This window comes from Megalobrama amblycephala, linkage group LG1 (assembly GCF_018812025.1).
Source record: "Megalobrama amblycephala isolate DHTTF-2021 linkage group LG1, ASM1881202v1, whole genome shotgun sequence".
NCBI classification, from domain to species: Eukaryota; Metazoa; Chordata; class Actinopteri; order Cypriniformes; family Xenocyprididae; genus Megalobrama; species Megalobrama amblycephala.
Window position 1 is genome coordinate 33,951,997 of NC_063044.1, and position 26,039 is coordinate 33,978,035.

At 40.9% G+C, this 26,039-nt stretch overlaps 1 protein-coding gene across 3 annotated transcripts in view; it reads right to left on the reverse strand.

Annotated features, from left to right (window-relative positions):
- Window positions 1-26,039, reverse strand: part of prkcab (protein kinase C, alpha, b) — a 201,938-nt gene that overhangs the window by 50,120 nt on the left and 125,779 nt on the right. For all 3 annotated transcript variants that reach the window (XR_007184891.1, XM_048190641.1, XM_048190634.1), the window contains exons 4-5: window positions 15,625-15,736; window positions 14,417-14,545 (exon numbers count right to left, since the gene is read on the reverse strand). Coding sequence is in view for 2 of the 3 variants with exons in the window: in XM_048190641.1 (XP_048046598.1) it covers window positions 14,417-14,545; window positions 15,625-15,736 (241 nt within the window). In the remaining variant the exon portion in view is untranslated. The remainder of the gene's footprint in view (window positions 1-14,416; window positions 14,546-15,624; window positions 15,737-26,039) is intronic.

Sequence of the window (26,039 nt, forward strand, 5' to 3'; positions counted from 1 at the left end):
CCGTTACAAATGGGATTCATGAGGGAAGTGCTGATAGGGACCACCAAAGCGTTTAGCTGAGCCAACGCCTGGGGGGGGGGGGTTATATAACAAAACCCTCAAAGAAGACAAACAGACTCCAGAAGTTCAGGCCTACAGAGAGCACTCAGAAGCAGTGTTTCCAGGTCTCATATGGAAACAGCCAACTTTGAAACAGAGATTCAGACCAGAAGCAAAGTAAAATAAAAAGTGGCTAATATGAGAAATACACTCCTGTACAATAAGTGTTGCTGATTGTGCACGCCTGCCATACTCCTATTTATCAGTTATAAGTTTCTCAGAAAATTTGCTTAATTATGAAATGAAACCAAGAAGGAACCTTTAAAAATGTTTATTATATATGCACTTTCAAAAGAGAGCAGAGTTAATCATCCACTGTAGTAGAAAGAGTTCAACTGGTTAGTTAACACAAAAATGAAAATTATCCCATAATTTACTCACCCTCAAGCCATCCTAGGTGTATATGACTTCTTATGTTTTCTTTTGAAGGCCAAAAAATGCATCCATCCATCATAAAAATAACCCATATGGCTTCAGTGGGTTAAAGGGTCATAAAACCCCAAAACACTTTTTTTGAGATGTAAACAGATATGTATAGGCTGCAAATCATTGAAAACACTAAAGGTACTCATTAATGTTATTCATAAGTGAAAAATAGTTATTTTTGCATTTTTCAGAGCGATTTCTGTCTTCCGGTTTGAAAAGCTGAGTCTGAGCAACGTCACAAAATCTGACGTAATCGTGTACTTTCGGCCTAAGTATGGGCATGGTCGAATATGCTGACGTAGACCGTTTCGAGCGATTCTCGACATATATATTCATGACATAAAGCTCATTTAATCCAATCACCGTGCTGTAGTATGCATAAGATTATAATTGCGGTATTATTATGTTTAAAGTTTTTATTTCACACATTCTCCTGCACCAAACTTTAACCAGCACGGTGTAGTTATGCACACATATTTCAGCAAGTCTTCTTCAAATTAATTATATGTGCAAACTGGACACTGATACAGTGGTCTAGCCTATCTGAACGCGACGACACGATTATTCTAATAGACAAAAGACTGATTTTGAGACTGCAGTGCTCGTAAACGTAATCAAAGTAGCCTATTATTAGCCCTATTAAATATCCGTTTGCATTTCTCCCTTGTGCTTAGGAGTTTGTTGTCATTTTCTCTGTGCTCATATATTAATATTCATTATTCTGTATAATGAGTGTGTTGTATGTCTGTGCTTTATACACGCCCATTTTATCAGACTTTTTTGAGCTTTGAGGTGTGAACAACCAGGGTAAAACCGGGGGTTTCATGACTCCTTTAAAGGATTAGTTCACTTTCAAAACAAATTTTCCTGATAATTTACTCACCCCCATGTCATCCAAGATGTCTTTCTTTCTTCAGTCAAAAAGAAATTAAGGTTTTTGATGAAAAGATTCCAGGATTATTCTCCTTATAGTGGACTTCAATGGCCTCCAAAAGGTTGAAGGTCAAAATTACAGTTTCAGTGCAGCTTCAAAGGGCTTTAAACAATACCAGACGAGGAATAAGGGTCTTATCTAGCGAAACAATCAGTCATTTTCGAAAAAAATACAACTGTATATGCTTTACAAACACGTGCTTACGTCAAAACTGCATTTCCGTATTCTTCAAAAAGCTTACTCTGTATGTCCTACACCTTCCCTATTCTACTTACGGAAAAAACAGAACTGGTGCTGCGTTCGTTACGTAAGTAGAATAGGGAAGGCGTAGGACATGCAGCGTAAGCTTTTAAAGAATACGAAAGTGCGGTTTTGGCGAAACCACTTGGAAGGCGATCATTTGTTTATATAAAGCATTTACATTTTTTTTTTTAAAAATGGCCACTCGTTTTGCTAGATAAGACCCTTATTCCTCGTCTGGTATCGTTTAAAGCCCTTTGAAGCTGCACTGAAACTGTAATTTTGACCTTCAACCGTTTGGACGCCATTGAAGTCCATTATAAGGAGAAAAATCCTGGAATGTTTTCATCAAAAACCTTAATTTCTTTTTGTTAGTTCACTTTCTTTTAATTAGTTCACTTTCTTTTGGCCTTCTGAAGCGAAGCGATGGGTTTTTGTAAGAAAAATATCCATATTTAAAGGTCCCGTTTTTTGTGTGTTTTTTTGAAGCTTTGATTGTGTTTATAGTGTGCAATATAATATGTGTTCATGTTTTGCGTGTAAAAAAACACAGTATTTTTCACATAATTTACTTATCTGTATATCGTTGTTTCCACTGTCATAAAAACAGGCTGATGACTTCCTTGTTCTATGAAGTCCCTCCTTCAGAAATACGTAACGAGTTCTGATTGTGCCAGCGGTTCCTGTGTTGTGATTCGACAGCAGCTTAGTGCTCCTTGCCCGGAAAGGTCACGCCTCTTACCATAACGTGGAGATGCAGGCGCTCAGTGTTATTGTAAACATGTCTTTAATTTTACCCTATCAATTTGAGCCGGAATCAGACCCGGTGATTGGACTGCGGGATGAAAATAACAGCGTTTCGACGACATGGCGACAAACACACTCTACAAACGCAACTCTTGTGTATTCCTGTGGGCGGAGGTTAGTCAAAAAACTGTTTTAGTGACGTCATTAAAGAAGGAAGTAGAGGGATGTAGTCCAAACTGGCCGTTCGATGTAGGCGACTTCTGTTAAATAAAATATCTCGCTTGGCATTGAACTTTGAGCTTTAAAATTTTACAGATTTTATTTATACTCTAACAACAACATTACACACTAACTAAAGTTTGAAACATGGGATCACGAAGAACGGGACCTTTAAAACTTTATTAACTATAATAAATTGCTACCGTATGCATCAATTTGCCAAGAAAAAGTGACCTATGACCCAATGATGCGACAACGAACACAGAAGTGCAGAGGATAGAGCAAAACAAAACACCACAAATTAGAAGTCTAAAATGATACATCGTTTTAGGGGATTACTTATTTGACGCAAGTTGACTTGCACAGTATGTGTACAGTAATCTGGCGGAAGCTAGTTATTTTAGTTTTAAATATGGATATTTTTCTTACAAAAACCCATCCTTTCACTTCAGAAGGCCTTTATTAAACCCCCGGAGCAGTATGGATTACTTTTATTAGGGATGGATGCATTTTCAAAAGAGATGCAAATGGATGCAAGCTTCAAAATTGCTGATAGAAGATAGGCATATGGTTTGAGGGTGAGTAAATTATGGGATCATTTTCATTTATGGGTGAACTGTCCCTTTAAATATGTAATTTTTCTGAATTTAGGGTCCACACACTTTTCGGTCAATGAATTTCCATGACTTTTATATGACCTTTCCAAATAATTTAGATGATTTGCTAATAATTCATTTAGACATACTGTGTGTCAGTAAGATTTTTTAATGTTTTTGAAAGAAGTCTCTTATTGTGAAATATTATTTAAAATATCTGTTTTCTATTTCAATACAATTTAAAATGTAATTTATTCCTGTGATGACAAAGCTGAATGTTGAATGTTGAAAACAGTTGTGCTCCTTCATATTTTTGTGGAAACCGTGATACATTTCAGGATTCTTCAATGAATAGAAAGAACAAATAGAAAATAGAAATGCTTTGTAACATTATAAATGTCTTATTTATCCATTAATGTGTCCTTGCTAAATAAAAGTATTAAATAAAAAAATCCCACTGACCTCAAACTTTTAAACAGTGTATGTTCTCTACAGAAAATGTTTATTATTTTCCACAACTTTTCTAGGTCTGGAAAACAACTTAAAAGTTCCCATATATTTAAATTTATATGTAAGAGCAGCAGATCATATACCATTGGTCAGTCAGCTTTCTTTGCTGGCAGCAGAAAAAAAAAACATTCACCAGTCGCTTTCCAGTGAAACGCAGTATCTACAGTAAAAGAACAGTAAAACGATCACCAGTATGACACTGGTAAGACACCTTCACAGACGACACTTTGTGTTAGTCCTGCTGTATTGATCGAGAGTTTGAGACACTATACAGGCAGGAAGTTGTCAGTCCCATGGGAAATTCTCCTCTGTGCCAGACGCCCTGGGACACTGATACCTCTGATTTACAGCAGGTATCTGGTGCTCCACATCACAAGCAAGAGGAGAATGACCTGCTGACAAAATCAACATGAATTCCCATGCTGCTCCAGACTGGTTTAGTGCTAGTACCAGAATAGTCTTGCTGTTCATCACAACACAACAACAACAACAACAACAACAACAACAACAACAACAACAACAACAACAACAACAACAACAACAACAACAAAAAAATCCATTTGATAAATTTGGTATTCTTAATATCTAATAATAAGAGTGTGTCGCTATTAAAAACCTGTTCAAATGATGATCAACATTCAACCAGCAGGCTAATATTCAGCACTGAAAAGCATGACCAATGAGATGATGACTAATGTCTTAATGACTACAGTGCAAATGGGGATGATGGATTGGTTCACTTGTGCACACCCGAGATCATAAAACTACTTTCCCACCAACCATGTGGACAAAACTGTGAAATCCAGTGGACTCTGCACCAAAAGCATCCTGTAAACGCATCTTAGAGTCTGAGGAAAAAGAGGAAATCCAGCCTGCCTGAGGGTTGTTCGTTTGTTTGTTCTGTGTGTATTTGTTGTGTGCAGTACATGAGCACATGGAGGCTGCTGTGTTCTTGGCTGGACAAATTGAAACAAGTTCACCGGAGCAGTGAACTCACAAACCCTATGAAGAATGCAATCATATTCCTCACAACTACGGGCAAATGACTTCTCCAGACTTCTCCGATGAAAATTCTTATTTTGGTCATACTTTTTAAGACTAAAATCAGTAAAGTACAGTATCCACACTGGAGTGGTGACTGACAGCAAAAATTAGATTCATCCGCACTGAGGAGCCGTGCCGAAGCACAACCCATGTAAAGATGAAAATTCTGCAAATAACTGCAATTGCAGATGATGACAAAGAGGCAAAACTTACGGATTGCACCGTTAAATAATAATGTGGAAAATTAAGTTACTTAAATTTCAGCATATTTGAGTACAAATTTGTGTACATCTGTTTTTCCTACAGTTAAACTGAATTAGTCTATATGTCATGGTTATGTTCTGTTGTCTCTTATTTTGACATTCTGTTCCATTGTAGCTAGTTCCTGTTTCCCTACTCTGTTTAGTTTTGGTTTCCTTGGTTTTTGATTGTATGTCCTTGTTTGTTTCTGTGATTACTTAGAATTTGCACCTGTGTCTCATTTAGTTCTCAGTGATCGCTTACTCTGTGTGTTCTACAATACCAGCCTTAATGAGCGGTCCAAGGCACGCCTGCCCAGAGATGGTCCTCAAGGGTCATTTGCCCAGTGTATGGAGTGGGTGCTCCTGAACTGTGGATCCCACTTCACCATCTGCGAGGCAGAGGAAGAGGATCCCGTCAGACCCACGCATGCCATGGATCCAGCACTAGAGCCCACTACTGCTATGAAACCAGAGTCAGCCAACACATCCGTCCCAGAGCCAAAGCCGACCACCATGTCTGTCCCGGAGCCAAAGCCTGCCACAAGGACCTTCCTGGAGCTCGCATATGCTGCCCAGTCCATCCCGGAGAGGACCATTGCCTGATAGATCTGTGGTCCAGATCCCACCCTCAAACTCACTCTTTTGTTGTTTAGATGTTTCACTTAAGTTCAGAGTCCTTTCATTGTTCCCGTCCTCTCCGCTGGCTCCGTCCAGTCCCCTGGATCCACCATCTCCTCTGGTGTCAGCCTGTCTGCTCCGCCCCAGCTCTGTGCATTCTCACCATGGTCCATCAGCCCTCTGGCTCCACCAGGCTCCCTTGTCCCTCCGGCTCCGCCTTGGTCCCTTGTCACTCTGGTTTGGCCACAGACTTCCTGCCCTTCCGCCACAGCCCTACACCCCTTCTGCTTCACCAGGCTCCTTCTTCCCTCCGTCTCCACCTTGATCCTCCCTCCGGCATCCTTGGTTTCTGATTATGCCCTTGTATGTTTCTGTGGTTACTTATAATTTGCACCTGTGTCTTGTTTAGTTTTCAGTACATATATATTCCCTGTTCAGTTCAGTCCTCTGTCAGTTATCATTGTTGTTAGTATGGTTTGTGTTTATATTCTCCTGTGCATTTCTAATTGTGGATTAAAGTCTATTGATAGTATTCCTGAGTCATTTGTGTTTGGATTGCACCATACACATTACACTGTCTAATCGGCATACTTCACCAAAAGCATAAAATTCTGTCATTAATTACTCACCTTTATTTGGTTTCAAACCCATAAGATTTTCGTTCATCTTTGGACCACAAATGAAGATATTTTTAATAAAACCTGAGAGATTTCTGTCCCTCTATTGAAAGTAGGAAGATGCCTTTATGACCTTTTTGGAGCTTGAAAGTTTTGATTACCTAGACCTTTAGAAATCTCCCAGGTATCAATAAAATATCTTCATTTGTGTTCTGAAGATGAAGAAAAGTTTTATGGTTTTGGAACAACATGAAGGTGAGTAAAAGATGACTTGAATTTTCTTTTTTGGGTGAACTAACTTTTAAGGGCCAGAGCAGGTGAAAAATTACAAAAAATAAACTATGTTTTATTGTGGTGAAAGAAACCTTGACTAACATCATAACAAAATGCAACAGTGAAGAATATGACTCTTTCTCTTGATATCAATAACTGTAAAATTTCCTAAACAGGAATCATGATGACTTATGCTCCACATGTATAATAATCAGCAGACCAGTGTGCAGCCCCTGCTTGACTTCAGCATGTCTGTGTGTAAGGGCAGAGATAAGCAGAGATGATATTCACGCAGCAGGGAAGAGATGCCAGCTCACAGGAATGTGTTCACTGGAGCAAGAGTTTCTGAGCGGCCACAGGCTGGCATATATGTCCCTCCCCCCACATAAAGCCCCCATCATCACAACAGCTGGGCATCTGTCCAGTCATCTGGCACTTAAGCCCCCTCATACCTGCTGCCTGCCTGTGTCCTGCTGTGACCCAGAGCCCTCCACACACACACACACACACACGCACACACACACACACGCTCAATCTCTAAACCCACTCAACCCTCAACACATGACCTGCCATGATAGCTTAATGCTAACTGGCATTTTGTGGAAAAACAGCATCAACGCATTATGAAATCTAAGTAATAAGACTAATGTGAATTTGCAAGGATCACACAAACAGATAAAAATAACAACATATTATGTGAAATATAGACACATTAAAATGACAAGAACTACTCGAATAAATATAATTTTGTGATGCTACTTAAAGGGTTAGTTCACCCAGAAATGAAAATAATGTCATTTATTACTCACCCTTATGTTGTTCCACACCCATAAGACTTTCGGTCATCTTCGGAACACAAATTAAGATATTTTTGTTGAAATCCAATGGCTCAGTGAGGCCTGCATAGCCAGCAATGACATTTCCTCTCTCAAGATCCATTAAAAACATACTAAAAACATATTTAAATCAGTTCATGTGAGTACAGTGGTTCAATATTAATATTATAAAGCTGTCATTGCTGTCAATGCAGGCCTCACTGAGCCATCGGATTTCAACAAAAATATCTTAATTTGTGTTCCGAAGATGAACAAAGGTCTTATGGTTGTAGAACGACATGAGGGTGAGTAATTAATGACATTATTTTCATTTTTGGGTGAACTAACCCTTTAACCCTATACAGCAGTGATATCAAACTCAGCTCACTATCCTGACAAGTTTAGCTCCAACCAACTCCAAAACACCTGCCTGGAAGTTTCTAGCAATCCGGAGAACCTTGATTAGCTTGTTCAGGTGTGTTTAATTAATGATGGAACTGAACTCTGCAGGGCATTGGCGCTCCAGGAGCTGAGCTTGACACCCCTGCTATAAAGCTTACTGTATCATTTTTTATATGCAAATGTCTAAGGCCTCTAAATGATCAACATGATCAAAACGTTGCTGAAAAACATGAACACAATCTACTCCATGCCTTCTGTCATCTGATTGATACTTTTTTAGCAAATAAATGGTCAAAAGATCAAAAAAGTTCAAAAGAATAATCATAAAACTAATCATTTTAATATCATCTTTTATTATATGACTATATATATGACTAAATAAAACCTTTCAAGATGATGCAAGACCATGTTCCCTTTCATGGGAACATCGACGCTGCGTAGTCGCTTTGGGAACGCCTCTGCGTGATTACGTCTTGAAGCACTCGTGAAATCAAACCAATAGTGTAGCGGGACGTCAGAGCGGGTGACGTCACGGACCAGGAAACTATAAAGCACCCCTGAGAACAAAGAACGCCAGCTTCTGTGTCTTCAGCAAGCGCTCTGTGTATTGTGTGTCTTATTTGGTGTTGTCTGTCATTACTCACAGCAAACAAAATATCTCTTCGTCCGAGGACAAGAGTATTTTAGTCACCAAGCATATATATTAGTTCCATACATATTGCAAAGACACGATTATGGCGGAAAAAGACAAACAACAGTTCACTAGATGTGCTCCTCCCTGCCCTCGTTTCATCACGGGCGGGGATACACACGATATGTGCGTTGCTTGTATGGGAGTGGAGCATGCACAGGCAGCTCTCGAGGGAGCTGTCTGTGTGCATTGTGAGAAGTTAACGCTCCGTGTACTCCGATCACGCCGCGCGTTCTTTGATAAAAAGGAGGACGCCGCGGCGAGTGTTCCCCAGGGCACGGGTCCCGCTGCTGCCGAGGCACAGCGTAGACTTCGTTCCTGGGGTTCACAAATGAATCTGGTGGAGGGGTTAGAGACGGGTTCTGCCCTATCTCGACCCTCACCTGCCAGGTCTGCTGCCTCTTCTCTGGCCGCGGAAGCACGCGTAGCAGTTTCTTCCCCCAGAGTGGAGGCACCAGAGCTTCGCTTATCTGTCTCCGAGGAGATGGATATAGCGTGCGCCGGCGCTGGAGATGAGGCTCCGCCCACCCGCATCTCCAGCATATGAGGAGCTTTTTGAGGTGCTGACTCGGGCAGTGGCTAAATTAAACATTGAATGGCCAGAAGAAAGACCTGAAGCGCGAGTTAAAAGCAAACTAGATGAGCGCTTTCTCCCTGCCCGAGCACAACCTCAACCCCGGGGATTGCCGTTCTTTCCGGATCTCCACACCAAGGTGTCGAGATCGTGGCAGAGTCCGGCGCATTTCCGTGTTCATAACCCAACGACATCTCTGTATAGTAACATCATGGGAGGGAAAGAACACGGTTATACGGCGATGCCTCAGGTCGAAGAGACGCTCGCGAGCTATCTCTCGCCTGAGTCAGCATCGTCATTAAAATCCCCGACTTTGCCCACCAGACCCCTGCGTACAACATCAGCGTTGGTGGGCAGGGCTTACACCTCAGCGGGTCAGGCGGCTTCATGACTCCATACTATGTCGATCCTCCAGGCATACCAAGCTGACCTGATGGGGGAAATAGATCAGAGTGGCGAGGCGTCTTTTGAATGCATTCAAGAATTGAGAAAGGCGACTGACTCTCCGGGCCACCAAGGAGACGGCAAAAGCAATCGGCCGGTCTATGGCAGCCCTGGTGGCCACGGAGAGGCATTTATGGCTGAACTTGTCAGATATCAAAGAACGCGATAAGGCAGTCCTTCTTGATGCACCAGTGTCTGTTCAGGGCCTCTTCGGCGACTCCGTATCGGTCGTCGAGAGGTTCCAGGAGGCAAAACGTCAGTCTGCAGCCTTTCAGAAGTTCTTCCCTCGCCGCTCTGCTGAGGCTGCTGAGCGGGAGCAGCCTCAGCCATCTACAAGCTCCTCATCTGCGCATAGAGCGCAGCAAAAACAAAGTGTTGCCACCCGTGCTCCCCCGAAAAGATCTTGGGGACCGGGTAAGACAGCACAAGTGAAGCCTTCCCGGGGTAAAACAGATCTGCGGGCTGTTATTATTGCCAGGAAGGCTGCGAAAAAGTCCTGACACATGGGGTCCAGGACTTCCGAGGGCAGCCCCCACCGGAGTGGGTCCAGAAAAATTAAAATCCATAAAGTTGACCCATCTTCGGTGCCCTCAGGGGGCCGTTCTGTCAACCCCGCCACCTCGTGTGTCTCGGGGCACGGCAGCCCCCTCCGATCCTCTGAGGAGGGTCGGCCAGCACCTGATTCGACTGTTCCCTGCCGGCGCGCCGCTTCAGGGCATCGAGCCAAGTGCTCAAAAAACACCAGAGAGACTGGTCCCCTTAGTAGAATATTCAGAAGAATGGAAAAGTCTTCCCAATATTTCTCAATGGGTGCGGCAAATGATAGAAAGGGGGTACAAAATACAATTCGGGTTTCGCCCGCCCCAGTTCAACGGGGTCCTCGCTACAGTAGTGGACCCCCAGCAGTCTCTGGTTATGGAACAAGAAGTGATGACACTTTTGCAAAAGGGGGCTATAGAGAGGGTTCCTCCCACCAGCATACAGTCAGGGTTTTACAGCCGATACTTCATAGTTCCGAAGAAGGATGGAGGGTTGCGTCCTATTCTAGATTTACGCATGTTAAATCGTTCAGTGCAAAGGCTCAAGTTCAAGATGCTAACACTCAAACAGATCACTACACAGATCAGGTCCGAGGACTGGTTTGTGACAATAGATCTGAAAGACGCGTACTTCCATGTATCAATCCATCCTTCACATTGGAAGTTCCTCAGGTTTGCTTTCGGGGGCGAAGCTTACCAATACAAGGTTCTTCCGTTTGGCCTATCCCTTTCACCCCGCACCTTCACGAAGTGCGTGGATGCAGCGCTGGCTCCTCTGAGACTCCAGGGCATCCGCGTACTGAATTATATCGACGATTGGTTGATTCTAGCTCAATCAGAGCAACAGGCAGTTCAACATCGAGATGTAGTTCTGTCCCACATGAAGAAGTTAGGGTTGAGACTCAATGCCAAGAAAAGTGTGCTTTTACCGGCTCAGACTACCAATTACCTAGGGGTAGTTTGGGATTCCACTTCGATGCAGGCACATTTGTCCCCTGCTCGGGTGAATTCCATTCTCTCAACCGTGAAAGGGGTGAAATTAGGCCAGTCACTCACTGTTAAGGAAATTCAGAGAATGTTGGGTCTGATGGCAGCGGCGTCCAACGTGATACCTTTTGGCCTGCTGCACATGAGACCCCTACAGTGGTGGCTCAGAACCAGGGGGTTTTCTCCGAGGGGAAACCCTTTTCGCACAATCAAGGTCACGCGGCGATGCCTTCGTGCTCTGGCGGTGTGGAAGAAGCCCTGGTTTCTATCCCAAGGTCTTGTGCTAGGAGCTCCTTGTCGTCGCAAAATGCTAACGACGGATGCTTCTTTCACGGGGTGGGGAGCGATCATGAGTGGTCGCTCAGCTCAGGGTCTTTGGGAGGACCATCATCGATCTCGGCATATAAATCAGCTGGAGATGATGGCGGTATTTCGAGCACTCAAATACTTCCTCCCAGACCTGAGGGGCCATCACGTGTTAGTTCAGTCAGACAACATGTCGGTGGTCTCTTATATCAACCATCAGGGGGGTCTGAAGTCTCGCCAATTGTGCAAGTTAGCTCATCAGATCCTCCTGTGGTCCCATGGCAAGCTTCTCTCGCTGAGAGCAGCTTATATCCCGGGACGTCAAAATGTGGGAGCAGACATCCTGTCGAGGCAGGGGCCGAGGCCCGGGGAATGGAGGCTCCACCCCGAAGTGGTGGAACTGATTTGGAAAAAGTTCGGTCGTGCACAAGTCGACCTATTTGCCTCGAAAGAGACGTCTCACTGCCCGTTGTGGTTTTCTCTGACCCATCCAGCCCTCTGGGGTTGGATGCTATGGTACAGACGTGGCCAAGGCTGCGTCTGTATGCATTTCCCCCGATCGCTCTGCTCCCCGGAGTTCTGGAGAGGGTTCGCCGGGACGGGGTCCGTCTAATATTGGTAGCCCCGTTCTGGCCGGCCCGAGTATGGTTCACGGATCTAGTATCCCTCTTAGAAGACTCCCCCATGGAGATTCCTGTCAGACAAGGCCTCTTGTCTCAGTTGGGTGGCGCAATAGTTCACCCGCACCCAGAAATATGGAAACTGTGGGCCTGGCCCCTGAGGGGGCAGAGCTCGTAGAATCTGGTCTCTCAACTGAGGTTGTAGAGACCATTCTCCACTCCAGAGCTCCAACCACGAGAAAACTGTACGCGTATAAGTGGAAATTGTTTGCTACTTGGTGTAGCCACTCTCAGGTGGATCCGGTCCACTCTTCTATCAGTCAAGTACTGCAATTTCTCTAAGAGAAGTTCTCGGAGGGTTTAACTCCTTCTACATTGAAGGTTTATATTGCCGCTATTTCCGCTTATCACGCAAAAATAGAAGGTCTTTCTGTTGGTAGAAACCCTTTAGTTGTACGTTTTCTCCGTGGCACTCAGAGGCTGAGGCCTGTTGTACGCACAAAAATGCCTTCCTGGGACTTAGCCATTGTGTTGGAAGGGTTAGCTGCGGCTCCCTTTGAACCTCTAGAGGAAGCATCTGAGAAGATCCTTACTCTCAAAACCGTATTTCTTCTGGCCATAACATCCCTCAAAAGAATCGGGGACTTACAAGCACTATCGGTTGCTCCTTCATGTTTAGACTTTGCACCTGGTATGGTCAAAGCCTTTCTATATCCTAGACCTGGATATGTTCCTAAGGTCCCTACTAATGTCCCAGGGCCTATTGTGCTGCAGGCCTTCTGTCCTCCACCTTTTACAAATCCGGATCAGGAGAAACTGAATCTGCTCTGCCCGGTGAGGGCTTTAGACGCGTATGTCCACAGAGCTGCCCTGTGGCGAAAGACTGAACAACTGTTTGTGTGTTACGGTTCTCCTAATAAGGGAGGTCCTGCGTCTAAGCAGAGAATGAGTAAGTGGGTGGTCGAGGCCATCTCTCTTGCTTACAAATCGGCCGGACAGGCCCCTCCTTTAGCTGTCCGGGCGCATTCTACCAGGGGCATGGCTGCCTCAAAGGCTTTGATGTCGGGGGTTCCCCTCCAAGACATATGTGATGCTGCTGGGTGGTCTTCTCAGCTTACTTTTGTTAGGTTTTATAACCTTGATGTGGGCTCCACTCCAGGGTCCTCAGTCCTGTCGTCCTGAAATAAAAACACTACAGGCATTTGGTCTTATGGCCAAGTTGGAATAGCGTTCCCAAAGCGACTACGCAGCGTCGATGTTCCCATGAAAGGGAACGTCTCGGGTTACGTCTGTAACCCTGGTTCCCTGAATAAGGGAACGAGACGCTGCGTAGCTTAGCCATACTCCCTGCACGCCTGTGAGCGTCTGCTTCATCCATATCAGAAGCTGGCGTTCTTTGTTCTCAGGGGTGCTTTATAGTTTCCTGGTCAGTGACGTCACCCGCTCTGACGTCCCGCTACACTATTGGTTTGATTTCACGAGTGCTTCAAGACGTAATCACGCAGAGGCGTTCCCAAAGCGACTACGCAGCGTCTCGTTCCCTTATTCAGGGAACCAGGGTTACAGACGTAACCCGAGACGTTTTTCAATCCTTAAAGGATTAGTTCACTTTCAAATTAAAATTTCCTGATAATTTACTCACCCCCATGTCATCCAAGATGTTCATGCCCTTCTTTCTTCAGTCGAAAAGAAATTAAGGTTTTTGATGAAAACATTCCAGGATTTTTCTCCATATAGTTGACTTCAATGGAGCCCAAACGGTTAAGATCAAAATTACAGTTTCAGTTCAGCTTCAAAACGTTCTACACAATCCCAGACGAGGAATAAGGGTCTTATCTACAGAAACCATTGCTCATTTTCTAGAAAAAACAAAAACAAACTTCTACACGTTTTAACAATAAATGCTCATCTTGAACTAGCTCTCTTCTTCTTCTCTATTTGAATTCCAGCAGTGTAGACACTGCTAAGTGTATTACTGCCCTCCACAGGTTACATTTTGAATTAATTGTTATTTACTTGCACTAGCATATTGTATATGACAATTTAGTTCAAACTTTGACCTGTGGAGGGCAGTAATACACTTAGCAGTGTCTACACTGCTGGAATTCTAATAGAGAAGAAGAAGACAGCTAGTTCAAGATGAGCATTTATGGTTAAAACTTATAAAATTGTAAAAAAAAAATTAGAAAATGAGCGATGGTTTCTCTAGATAAGACCCTTATTTCTCGTCTGGGATCGCTATAAACTGTAATTTTTGACCTTCAACCATTTGGGCTCCATTGAAGTCAAAAAAAAATCCTGGAATGTTTTCATCAAAAACCTTAATTTCTTTTCGACTGAAGAAAGAAAAACATGAACATCTTGGATGACATGGGGGTGAGTAAATTATCAGGAAATTTTAATTTGAAAGTGAACTAATCCTTTAAAAATTATTGCTATTCTAGGATATTCCCAGTGCATGTGGGGTGCTGACCTGTGACGTGGAGTCTGTCTCCGCTGACCTCGATCTTGAGGAAGATTCTTCCTCTGCGCTCGGTGTGGTCGGTCCCGCAAAGACTTGGCACGTTCATCACACACTGCTTATGAACGTTCATGTCACAGGCTGAGAATAAGAGAGAGAAACGCCTGTAAACTTGCTTCAGGATTTAACAGTTTAAAGACAACATGAAATAACGTTCACAACCTCTTTTACTGCCACAGTCTGACATCTATTCAACAGATCAGGACAGTCAGTGTATGTCAGGCTTAACTTTATCTAATAAGAATTGATTTAATTATGTGTAATTTTTTATCTTGATAAAAATTACCATAGAAGCTGTACATCAGGATTGCTTAGGTTTGCATAACAAAACCAGCTCAATTGCTATTCAAAACCTGCCCAATCACGGCCAAAACTACCCCAATCGCCCGGGCGGGGGATCACCACTAAAAATCATATTCCTGAGGGGTAAAATCGTATTCCGGGGTAAAAATTGTGTTCTGAGTGGTAAAAAAATCATGTTCTGAGGGGTAAAATCATGTTCCGAGGGGTAAAAATCATGTTTTGGGGGGTAAAAGTGTGTTCCTGGGGTAAAAATCATGTTCCGAGGGGTAAAATCGGGGGTAAATTCACCCTGTGGACTAAAAAAATCAACCTAAGGCAACAGTGTAAAAGTAGCCCAGTCCTGCAATATCATATGTGCATTCTCACCATCCATTTTAAAGGTGAAGATTTTTTGGCAGAGAAAGTATGTGTGACCCATGCTGAAGCTGTTGTTGATTTGTGGAAACAGAAATTCACTGTGGTGTGACGTCTCAGAGAGGTGTGGATGAGCAGATTGCATAAATGTCATTAGAAACATGCTTCTATTCCCACATAAATCTCACTTAAATACGTTTATATTAAGATTTGTAATAGCATTCCCATGAGAGCCAGAGTGCTTGAGAGGAACTGGAATGTTCTGGTTGAAATGAAGGAGGCATCTCTAGATCTACAGATCTAACCACATTTGACTTCATCATGGACAAGAAAAGCAGAAACAGATTAATTTTGTAGGCCTGGGGCAGGGGCTGCCCTTTCACACTGATCTGAGGCCAGTTCTTTTTTTAAATTACAGGTTTCTTCTAGATTTGGTTAAGAGAAGATGGTCTTGCATGAGTGCAAATGAGCCACCCAGGGCATGATGGGAGGTTGTTACTCACTGTCACATTTCATCCCCTGGTGGATGAGACCGTACAGCAGCGATCCGCAATGGTCGCAGAAGGTGGGACTGCCGTAGCTGTGAATCTTAAACTTGTGCTTGCTTCTGGGATCCTGCACAAACATGGAAAAGAGAGGAATCATTTACAACAGCACTACTATAAATGCTGCAGGGATGTATGCAAGCCAAAACCGCAGGCCAAAACTTTTTGGGGGGGTTAAAGGCCTTAACCCTTACACTGTGTTGAAAAGGCCTTTGACCAGTCTTTTAAAAATATATTGTAATTCGCTCGTTATGCTATATTATCACCAAATATTGGATTCAATCTTTTTGTCAACTTGTTTTCTTTCGATTAGGACAAGTTTTTTATTTCCTTTTTGGAACTAATTGATCGTAGGCGTAATTGATCTGAGGTTAAATTTCATGTCTTTGAAAAAAGAAGGCTTGTAATACTCAAAATTGTTTGTTTGTTTGTTTGTTTGTGTACATGAACGTGTGTTTGTATACACAGGGTATAACTACTTCCCAAAATTTTGGGGATAATATTTGTACTTTTTTTGGGAAGTAGTTATACCCTGTGTGAGCATAGTCAGTAATGCGATAACATTAACTAACATTTTCACAAAAAAAGAACATCCCCTACATAAGGTGCAAACGCAACATAAGGGTTAAATAAGGTCTGACTCTGTGGCGAACACAAACTCAAGATATGTTCACATTTTATTCTATGACATAAAGTACATCAGTAATATCAACTTGTGATTTTTTTTAAAAGCTTGTCTTGAAAAAAGGGGGTTCCTAACAAGTGGCTAAATACAGGGAACATTAAACATCATTGCGGCAAACAAGTAAACTAATCAACTCAAAAGTCAAAACTGTAAGAATCTTAAACTTGTTTGGTCACAGTGCTCATAATCCAAAAGCCAATGGAAAATCCATTTTGGTTTTTGTCAAGGGAACCAGAGTGATGCTGACTTACGGGTTGACCTACAAAAATACGTCATTACTGCAGCACTTTATGGCAATGTCTGAGTGAAACTGCCAAATCCAATCTGACTGACTGACTTTAAGCAACTTCCAGGAGTCAATGTGGCTTTTCAGTCCACCAAGAAACAAAGATTTATTGACAGGCAGTGTTGGGGAAAGTTACTTTTAAAAGTAATGTATTATAATAGTGCGTTACTCCATAAAAAAGAAACTAATTCCGTTAATTAGCTACTTTTTATGGAAAGTAATGCTTTACATTACTTTCGTGTTACTTTTTCTAACCTGGCCTGGGCTTGCTTGTATGTTTTTTAAATGAAGGTCAGCAGCAAAGACATTGGTTAATAAATTGAGATTAAAGAGATTAAATACATAAAGTACATTAACATAATTATTGTCTGTTTTTGTGAGATGAGTAAATGCCTGTTGTTATTGTAGAACTACAATAACCATCATGTTCACACAACACCTCTGTGTTATTTATTTGAAAAAGTAACTCGGATATTTTGTTGTAAATTTAAAAATGCATTACTTTACTCGCTACTTGAAAAAAGTAATCTGATTACATAAGTGCCGTTACTTGTAATGCATTACCCTCAACTCTGAACAAGTTTCCATGCTTCTAAAAAACACCATTTCAAGAAACTAATGACTGCTTATGACATCTGAAAGATATTCATGTTTTGAATAAACAAAGCAAACTGTGGTGGGACACTTTACAGTTTACTAGATTTTATGGTGAAAGTCAAAGACTGACTACATTAAACCTGTTTTTGATTATGTAAATTTAAAAAAAATAGATTTTTATATTTCCTGTGGAAAGTGAGAGTGCTGCTTGATGGTACAAAACTTGCTACCACACAGTTGTGGGTGTTTGCTTTTTCACTGATTTTATCACCTGCTAGGTTAAAATCATTAGTATGAGAAATAGCAATAGTGATGCTTGACTTAGCAAACAGCACTAATAATCAAAATGTTCCATATGCATCATTGAAACTGGGAGAAGAATTCCAAGGTGACCGTCAACTGCTAACCAAAAAAAAAAAAAAAAAAATGAAAACAGTTACCTAACAGAGGCTGACTGCAACAGCAGGTCAAATGCTTTGCTGTGGTTTCTGTCCAGAAGCAGGAAGTTAATCATAAGTCTGCAGGGTTATTTCACTGGGCCATGCAAATAGGGCAACCAATTAATCTGTCTCTGAGTGCTCTGAAATTAATGAGAATTTGACTGTAGTTGAGGGGTCTCGAGTTTTCCCATAACTGAACCATTAATCTGACATTAATAAAGAGCTGTCAGCCTCTGGTTTAACTGCACATCAGAACTGCAAGGGAATGCTGAGTCAAGTATGACTATTAGGAAGAGTTTCTATATATCATTTCTATAACAGGAACTAGATCATTCCACATCCAATTCAGCAATAAATATAAAAAATGAAAAACGCTGTGGTTAAGGCTTTCCTTTGACCCTTGAAAGTTCAAGCGTCACAAATCAGCCATGGTAGGTACGCTCACGAAAAAAAAGAAAGAAAAAAAAAAACCCCAGACAAAATGTTGTTTGTTGCACAAAAATGAGGCTCCAGTCTGATTGGCTTTAAGTGAGGCTGCAGAGGTTTATATCAGTCTACTGGGAAACAAAGTCATGTTTACAAGTTCCCAGGTTGCTAATGAGCATTTCTGAGGAAGAACTAAAAATAGTTCATGGCATTCAATTTCAAAGGCATTGAATATTTGAAATATTTCACAGTTTTCTTTGAGGTATTTATTTGCCTTGGGATAAATGGGATATCTTTGAGTCCAACAGTTTTCTGCTTTGTTTTCCGAGCTCTATCCGAGGAGGAGAATTATTACCCATGGACAGACAGAAACAGACACATGCAAAAATGATTGTACAGACTACTCCACTATTATTTAGTAGTTCTGCACTATTATTAAGTAGTTGCCATGTCCTTTGCTGCATGTCTCTTATTTCTGGTATTTATGATTTGACTCTAAACCAAACCTTAACTTTAAGTAAGTCCATGCTGTTAATTAATATTACCCAGTACTTATTTGTGTAACTACACTGTAACAACATCACCTTAAAATAAAGTGTAACCATGATCACTGCTGGGTTTGCTTCTATCAAACAGTTTGTTGACTGTGTTATTATTTATAGTATACACTGTGTGGTAATTTTGCATGTCAGTCAGACAGTCTCTTTCTGTCGAAATCCTGCCAGGATGACCTGCAAAGTGTAAAAGAGCCAAAGGCCTGGCTATGTAAGACTAGGCTTAAAGGGATTGTTCACCCCAAAATGAAAATCATCCCATGATTAAAGTCCTTGTTGTTGGTGATTTTAATATCCATGTAGATAATGATATAGACGAATTGGGATTGGCATTTACAAACATTCTAAACTCCATTGGAGTTAGACAACACGTGTCAGGACCCACTCATTGTCGTAATCATACTTTAGATCTAATATTGTCACATGGAATTGATATTGATGCAATTGAAATTCTGCAACAGAGCGATGACATCTCAGATCATTATTTAGTCTTGTGTATACTACATTTAGCCAAGGCTGCAAAACTGCCACCCTGCCATAAATATAGTAGAACCATCACTTCTACCACTAAAGATTGCTTTATAAATAATCTTCCTGATCAGTTTTATCGCCTTAGCATACCAGACAGCTTAGAAGACCTCGATGTTGCAACAGAAACTATTGACTCTGTCTTTTCCAGCACATTAGACTCAGTTACTCCTCTGCGCTTAAAAAATATTAAGGAAACTAATCCAACGCCGTGGAACAACGAGCACACTCGGGCTCTTAAGAGAGCTGCCAGAAAAATGGAGCGCAGCTGGAAGAAAACAAAACTAGAGGTTTTTCGCATTTCGCGGAAAGAGAGAATGATTGAGTACAGAAAGGCCTTAAAAACTTCTTTACTTGCAAGATTGACAATATTAGAGAGAAAATTATAACCATGCAACTGTTTACTACAGTATTGCATCAGAGAGTGCACTGTAGTGTCCCTGAGGAAAAATTCCATTCATTTGTTGCTTTAGGACAGAAAGAATTGTCTAAACTTGTTAAATCATCAAAATCAACAACATGTATGTTAGACCCTATACCGACTAAGCTATTGAAAGAGATGCTTCTTAATATTGTTAATTCATCTTTATCACTAGGATACGTGCCGAAAACTTCTAAGCTGGCTATTATTAAACCTCTTATTAAAAAAACACAACTTGATCCTAGAGAATTAGTCAATTACAGGCCGATCTCGAATCTACCTTTTCTGTCAAAAATACTAGAAAAGGCATTCTTTTGAACAGACTTGAAAATTATGTTGGCATTAGTGGAATTTCATTGGCATGGTTCAAATCATACTTATCTGACCGTTATCAGTTTGTAGTAGTAAACAAAGAGATGTCATATGGTCACAAGTTCAATATGGAGTACCGCAAGGCTCAGTACTAGGACCGTTGCTTTTCACTCTCCACATGCTACCCTTGGGAGATATCATTAGGAAGCATGGCGTTAGTTTTCACTGTTACGCTGAAGATACTCAGCTATATATTTCTTCGAGCCCTGACGAAACTTACCAATTCACAAAATTAACGGAATGGATAGCTGATATAAAAAATTGGATGACCAGTAATTTCTTACTACTGAATTCAGAAAAAAACAGATTCTAATTTTTGGACCAAAAACTTCTTCATGTAATAACCTAGATTACTGTCTAACACTTGGTGGCTGCTCTGTTAAGTCTTTGTCGTCAGTTAGGAACCTGGGTGTGCTCTTTGATACCAATCTTTCATTTGAAAGCCATGTTTCTGTAAAACCGCATTCTTCCATCTTAAAAATATATCTAAACTACGACATATGCTCTCAATGACAAATGCGGAACAGTTAGTTCATGCGTTCATGACCTCAAGGCTAGATTACTCTACTGGGTGGTTGTTCTGCTCCCCTATTAAACAAACTACAGCGGGTCCAAAACGCTGCAGCTAGAGTTCTTACTAGAACCAGGAAGTATGACCATATTAGCCCGGTTCTGTCAACACTGCATTGGCTCCCTATTAAACACTGTATAGATTTTAAAATCTTACTACTTACTTACAAAGCACTAAATGGTTTAGCTCCCCAGTACATGAGCGAGCTCTTAATGCATTATAGTCCTTCACGTCTATTGCGATCTCAGAATTCTGGACAGTTGATAATACCTAGAATATCAAAATCAACCACAGGCGGTAGATCCTTTTCCTATTTAGCACCTAAACTTTGGAACAGTCTTCCTATCGCTGTTCGGGAAGCAGACACACTCTGTCAGTTTTAATCTAGACTAAAAACATCTGTTTAAACTTGCATACACATAACACATTATCTACTTCTATAATTCACTTCATGTAAATTGTTAGGCTGTATATATTAGGTCAGCCGGAACCAGGAACACTTCCCATAACACCTGATGTACTCGCTACATCAGAAGAAGAATGGCGTCTACGCTAATATTAGTCTCTCTCTGTTTATCCAGAGGTTTGCCACATCCTGCCAGATCTAGGCCGTATCCAGATGGGATGAAGGACCTACATCTAGACATGACGATAACGCAACCCTGACATTTCAAGACAAGTAATTTGGCAATAAGACTTTTTAAAAAAAGACCAAGCTTCTGCGCACATACACACTAAAACAAGCAAACCTATAGACTAAACACGTAAATGAATGGCAAGATTGCATTAAAGGTATTTGGAAGGTATAACGGAAGTGATTCAATCAAAAATCAACTTTAGCGCGATAATACATTTTTTGTTCTTAGTGCTGTTGTAAATCCAAAACAATCTCTGCCAATTAATTGTCACTGTGAAGCTGCTATGAAACAATACGTACTGTGAAATATATAAATGAACTATATAAATGAAATGAAGATGACTTGACTTGACATTGTCAATATGTCATAAGTTGGGTCAGAGGTCACTCTTCTGACAGAACAAGACTTGCGTACGGCCATTACCGGAAGCCAGTGATTATAGTTTATAAAGTTTTAAATATGGATATTTTTGTACAAAAAAAGCATTGCTTCGCTTCAGAAGGCCTTTTTTTAACCCCCTGGAGCCGTATGGATTACTTTTATGATGGGTGGATGTGCTTTTTTGGGCTTCAAAATATCAGTTACCATTCACTCCCATTATGAAGCTTGGAAGAGCCAGGATATTATTTAATATAACTCAGATTGTGTTCGTCTGAAAGAAGATAGTCATATAAACCCAGGGCGCCTTGAGGGTGATTAAATTATGGGATCTTTTTAATTTTTGGGTGAATTATCCCTTTAATATACACCAAGTTTGATTGAGAACTCCAAGCAAACTTAGGCCAAAATACCATGCGTATAGGAACACCCCAAATGATCTCACAGAGCCTCCTAAAAGGACCCACAAATGAACCTCAGGAGGTGGTCTGAGTACGGTTCATTTTGGGTCCTTCTGTGGTTTGATTAATTTCCCGTTTAAGTCCACTTACATTGCAACAGGTTCACTTGCAGCTGGTTCACTTTAAATGAAATGGGTTTGGTAAATTTAAAGTGTACTATGTCAAACACACTAGAATTAATGCTGAAGTGCAGTATAATAATTAACAGTCCAGGTATTGCTGTTTCCGTAGGGCAGAAAATTAGTAGCTTTGTTCAGATCCACCTCATGTAGTGTGCTATTTCCTCCAGACAGCTTTTGTCACCCTGTCTAAATACTAATTGAAAAGGCCAGAGTGCAAGCAAAGCAAAGCAGATGCAGTCTGTGCGCCGGCCTGCTGGCCAATGGAGGAGCGTGTGATGAAAACAAACAGTGGACAGACCCCAGGAACCCAGTGATTGGCACAGAATGAATCACTGAAGCACTGTAATTACTACCTTGGCATCTTAAATAGCATTTGGGCTATTTTTTTCTCTGTTGCTGGCAAGTCTCAAGCTGCTGCGACAGAATTATGGCACAGTATTAACTCTCGATGGCTGCATCCCAATTTCCATACTTCCACTATGTACTAAACATATTCACTTTGCTGGTCATGGGAAAGGACATAGATTTGAGCAGATGGTAAAACAGTACACCGGTATTGGGACACACTACTATGATACCACAGACCTCTTTGTCATGTTTGTTTTCGCCATTGTTAGCATCTACGTAAGTGCATTACTTTAAAATTCATTATCATTTCACTTTTAGGCTCAAACATTTCAACAAGTTAACATGTAACAGCATTCGGAATGTCAGTTGAAAAGTAAAGTTGTTTCAGAGGCAGTGAACTTATTTCAATTAGATTTAAAAGGTTTTTATCCTTTTAGAATAAAGTGCATGATTCATTCCAAATAAGAACAGGGATGTGTAGTAATGTTTGCACATTGATGTTAAAAAAAAAAAAAAAAAACTTTGGCCTCACATTCTTTGCATCTTCGTAAAGGGTTGAAGAGTAGCCAAAGCTGTAGGGATGGGTTGTTGGCAATATTAGCCGCATACATGGATTTACACTGAAAATCCACTGGAAACAGTTAAAGGGTTAGTTCACTCAAAAAAGTCACAAATTCTGTCATTAATTACTCACCCTCATGTCGTTCCACAAATTAAGATATAAAGATATTTGATAAAATCCGATGGCTCAGTGAGGCCTGCATCGTCAGCAAGACAATTAACACTTTTAATGCCCAGATAGATACTAAAAACATATTTAAAACAGTTCATGTGACTACAGTGGTTCAACCTTAATATTATTAAGCGACAAAATAATGTTTTTAATCAACAATATCTTGTGATGGGTGATTTCAAAACTGATCCATGAAGCTTCGAAGCTTAATGAATCATTTGTTTCGAATCAGTGGTTCGGAGTGTGTATCAAACTGCCAAAGTCACACCCCCCAGTGGTGAAACACTTATGACATAACAAAGCCTCGTTTACTGAAATCATGTGACTTTGGCAGTTTGATACACGCTTCGAACCACTGATTTGAAACAAAAGATTCGTAAAGCTTCGAAGCTTCATGAAGCAGTGTTTTGAAATCGCTCATCACTAGATATTGTTGAATAAAGTTGTTATTTTGTATTTTGGGCACACAAAAAGTATTCTGGTCGCTTCATAACATTAAGGTTGAACCACTGTAGTCACATGAACTTATTTAAATATGTTTTTAGTGCCGTTCTGGGCATCTGAAAGTGTTAATTACCTTGCTGGCAATAGAGTCCTCACTGAGCCATCGGATTTTATGAAAAATATCTTTTTTTGTTTTTTGTATTCCAAAGATGAACAAAGGTCTTATGGGTGTGGAATGACATGAGGGTGAGTAATAAATGACATTATTTTTTAATTTTTGGGTGAACTAACCCTTTAAAAAAAACTCTTAGAAGGCAGCATAGCTATGGCATAGTTAGCACAGCTATCCCTTTTTACAGGTAAAATCATGATGTCACATGACATAGAGGCAGAGAAAGAGAAACTAATCACCATTTGCTATTTTAAATATCTTTAATATGTCCTGCCTCAACTTGCATCAATATGAAATATGTCAACACATTGAGGAAAACTGCGCTCTTCAATTGACTTCGCACAAAGTGAATTAAAAAATGAATACATCTTTTTTAAGGAGCCTTTAACCGGCATTCAAAATAAAGCAGCTGCCAATTGCTTTTCTTAATGCATCCAGCCAATCGAGTTAAAAATGTCATTAGACAGTCCATCACGAGGAAGCAGCCAGTGCACTTTCGAACTCTGTATCTTCGAGGGTATTAGAGGCCTGCACCTCTCTTTCATCTCTGCGGTCTGTTCCTCTCATGTTTATCCTCATTTTCCCTACATTCACTCGGCCTGTGTGTTCTGTCTCTGTTCATGCCATTTGTGATATAATCAGCTTTACCGCTGTCGAGTGAATCAGTCACGGATGAAAATAAAAGCTCATCTTCTGCCTCTGTCTTTTTCCTCCTGGGATGAACCGAGAATTGAAGGACAGGTCAGTGTGTGTGTGTGTGTTCTCACTGCAGGTGCCTGTGTGTGTGCACGTAGCCAACGGTGCATATGACCTTTTATTCTTGGGCAGAGCTGCTCCACACTTCCACGCTTGCCATTTTTTCCATGGCTGGTGTCCACAGCTCAGTGTGAGAGCCAAAGATACAGAACAGCACACAAGACGGCTCACTACCTCATCAAACACCTCTGAAACATGACCTGAGAGATGAGGAAAGTCAAAGCTGTAACAGAAACTCCAGCAGGAGATTTTCAGAGAATATTCACGCTTCCTTATGAGCCGTGGCCCATTATAAGCATCTGACTGAGTGATACCGTGAACCTACCATGATGATTCTGATGTACATGACCATCTATGGAAATATTGTAATGGTTGTTTTAATGATGTGGAAGTTGACATTATCGAGTATGTCACTCATTTTGCAAAAAACAAACAAAAACATGCCTTCAGAGTTGCACACTTTCACTGTGTGATGTAGATTGCTAGATTGCAATTAGAATGACCCTAAATTTCAAGATATGGGGGAAAAAATGTCCCTCTATGAGGTTTTCCCAGTTAAAAAAAAATGAAAATGTCCAGCTCAGGACCAGATTAAACCAGCTCATGACCAACTAAGGACTAGCATAAACCAGCTCAAACCAGCTGCCATGCTTCAAAACATACCTAACCAGCATATGCAGTTTTTTTTCAACAGGGTTGTCTTATATTTTTGTAATATATATGAAATAGTTAAAGAGTCTCAATAGTACACTATTTTTACAGAATATCAGCATGACTGCAAATAAGATATTGATGTTATACAACCAGTGTTGGTGGTAACGCATTACAATTAACGCGAGTTACGTAATCAGAATACTTTTTTCAAGTAACTAGTAAAGTAACGCATTACTTTTAAATTTACAACAAAATAAGTTACTTTTTCAAATAAGTAATGCAAATTACTTTGCTTTCTCATTTATAGACTGACAGCTCTCCTGTTCCCATGTTAAGCAAGAGCAGAGATGTAGTGTGGGCTGTGTAAACATGATGGTTATTGTAGTTCAAGACTAAATATAAGCATTTACTCATCTCACTTGCACAAGAACAGATTCAGTATTTCCCAAGAGGAATAAAATCAGTGAAATGCAAACTCAGAACATGAATTAACCTGGATTAATTATATATTTGAAATTACAAAAATATACGTGTATTTATTCTCACTTTATTAACCAATTTCTTTGCTGCTGACCTTCGATGATCCAATTTAACCATACTAATAAGCAAAAATTACATTTTTGCTGAAGTATGAGTGTTGAACTTTCTTCTCCCGCATCCTATTCTTCTGTAATTCAGAACGGCAGCACAGCTGAAAGGTTTATTTGAGCTGCACCCTCTACTGTAGCTTTCCTGTAGCTCAGTGGTTAGAGCATGGCACTAGCAATGCCAAGGTCATGGGTTCGAT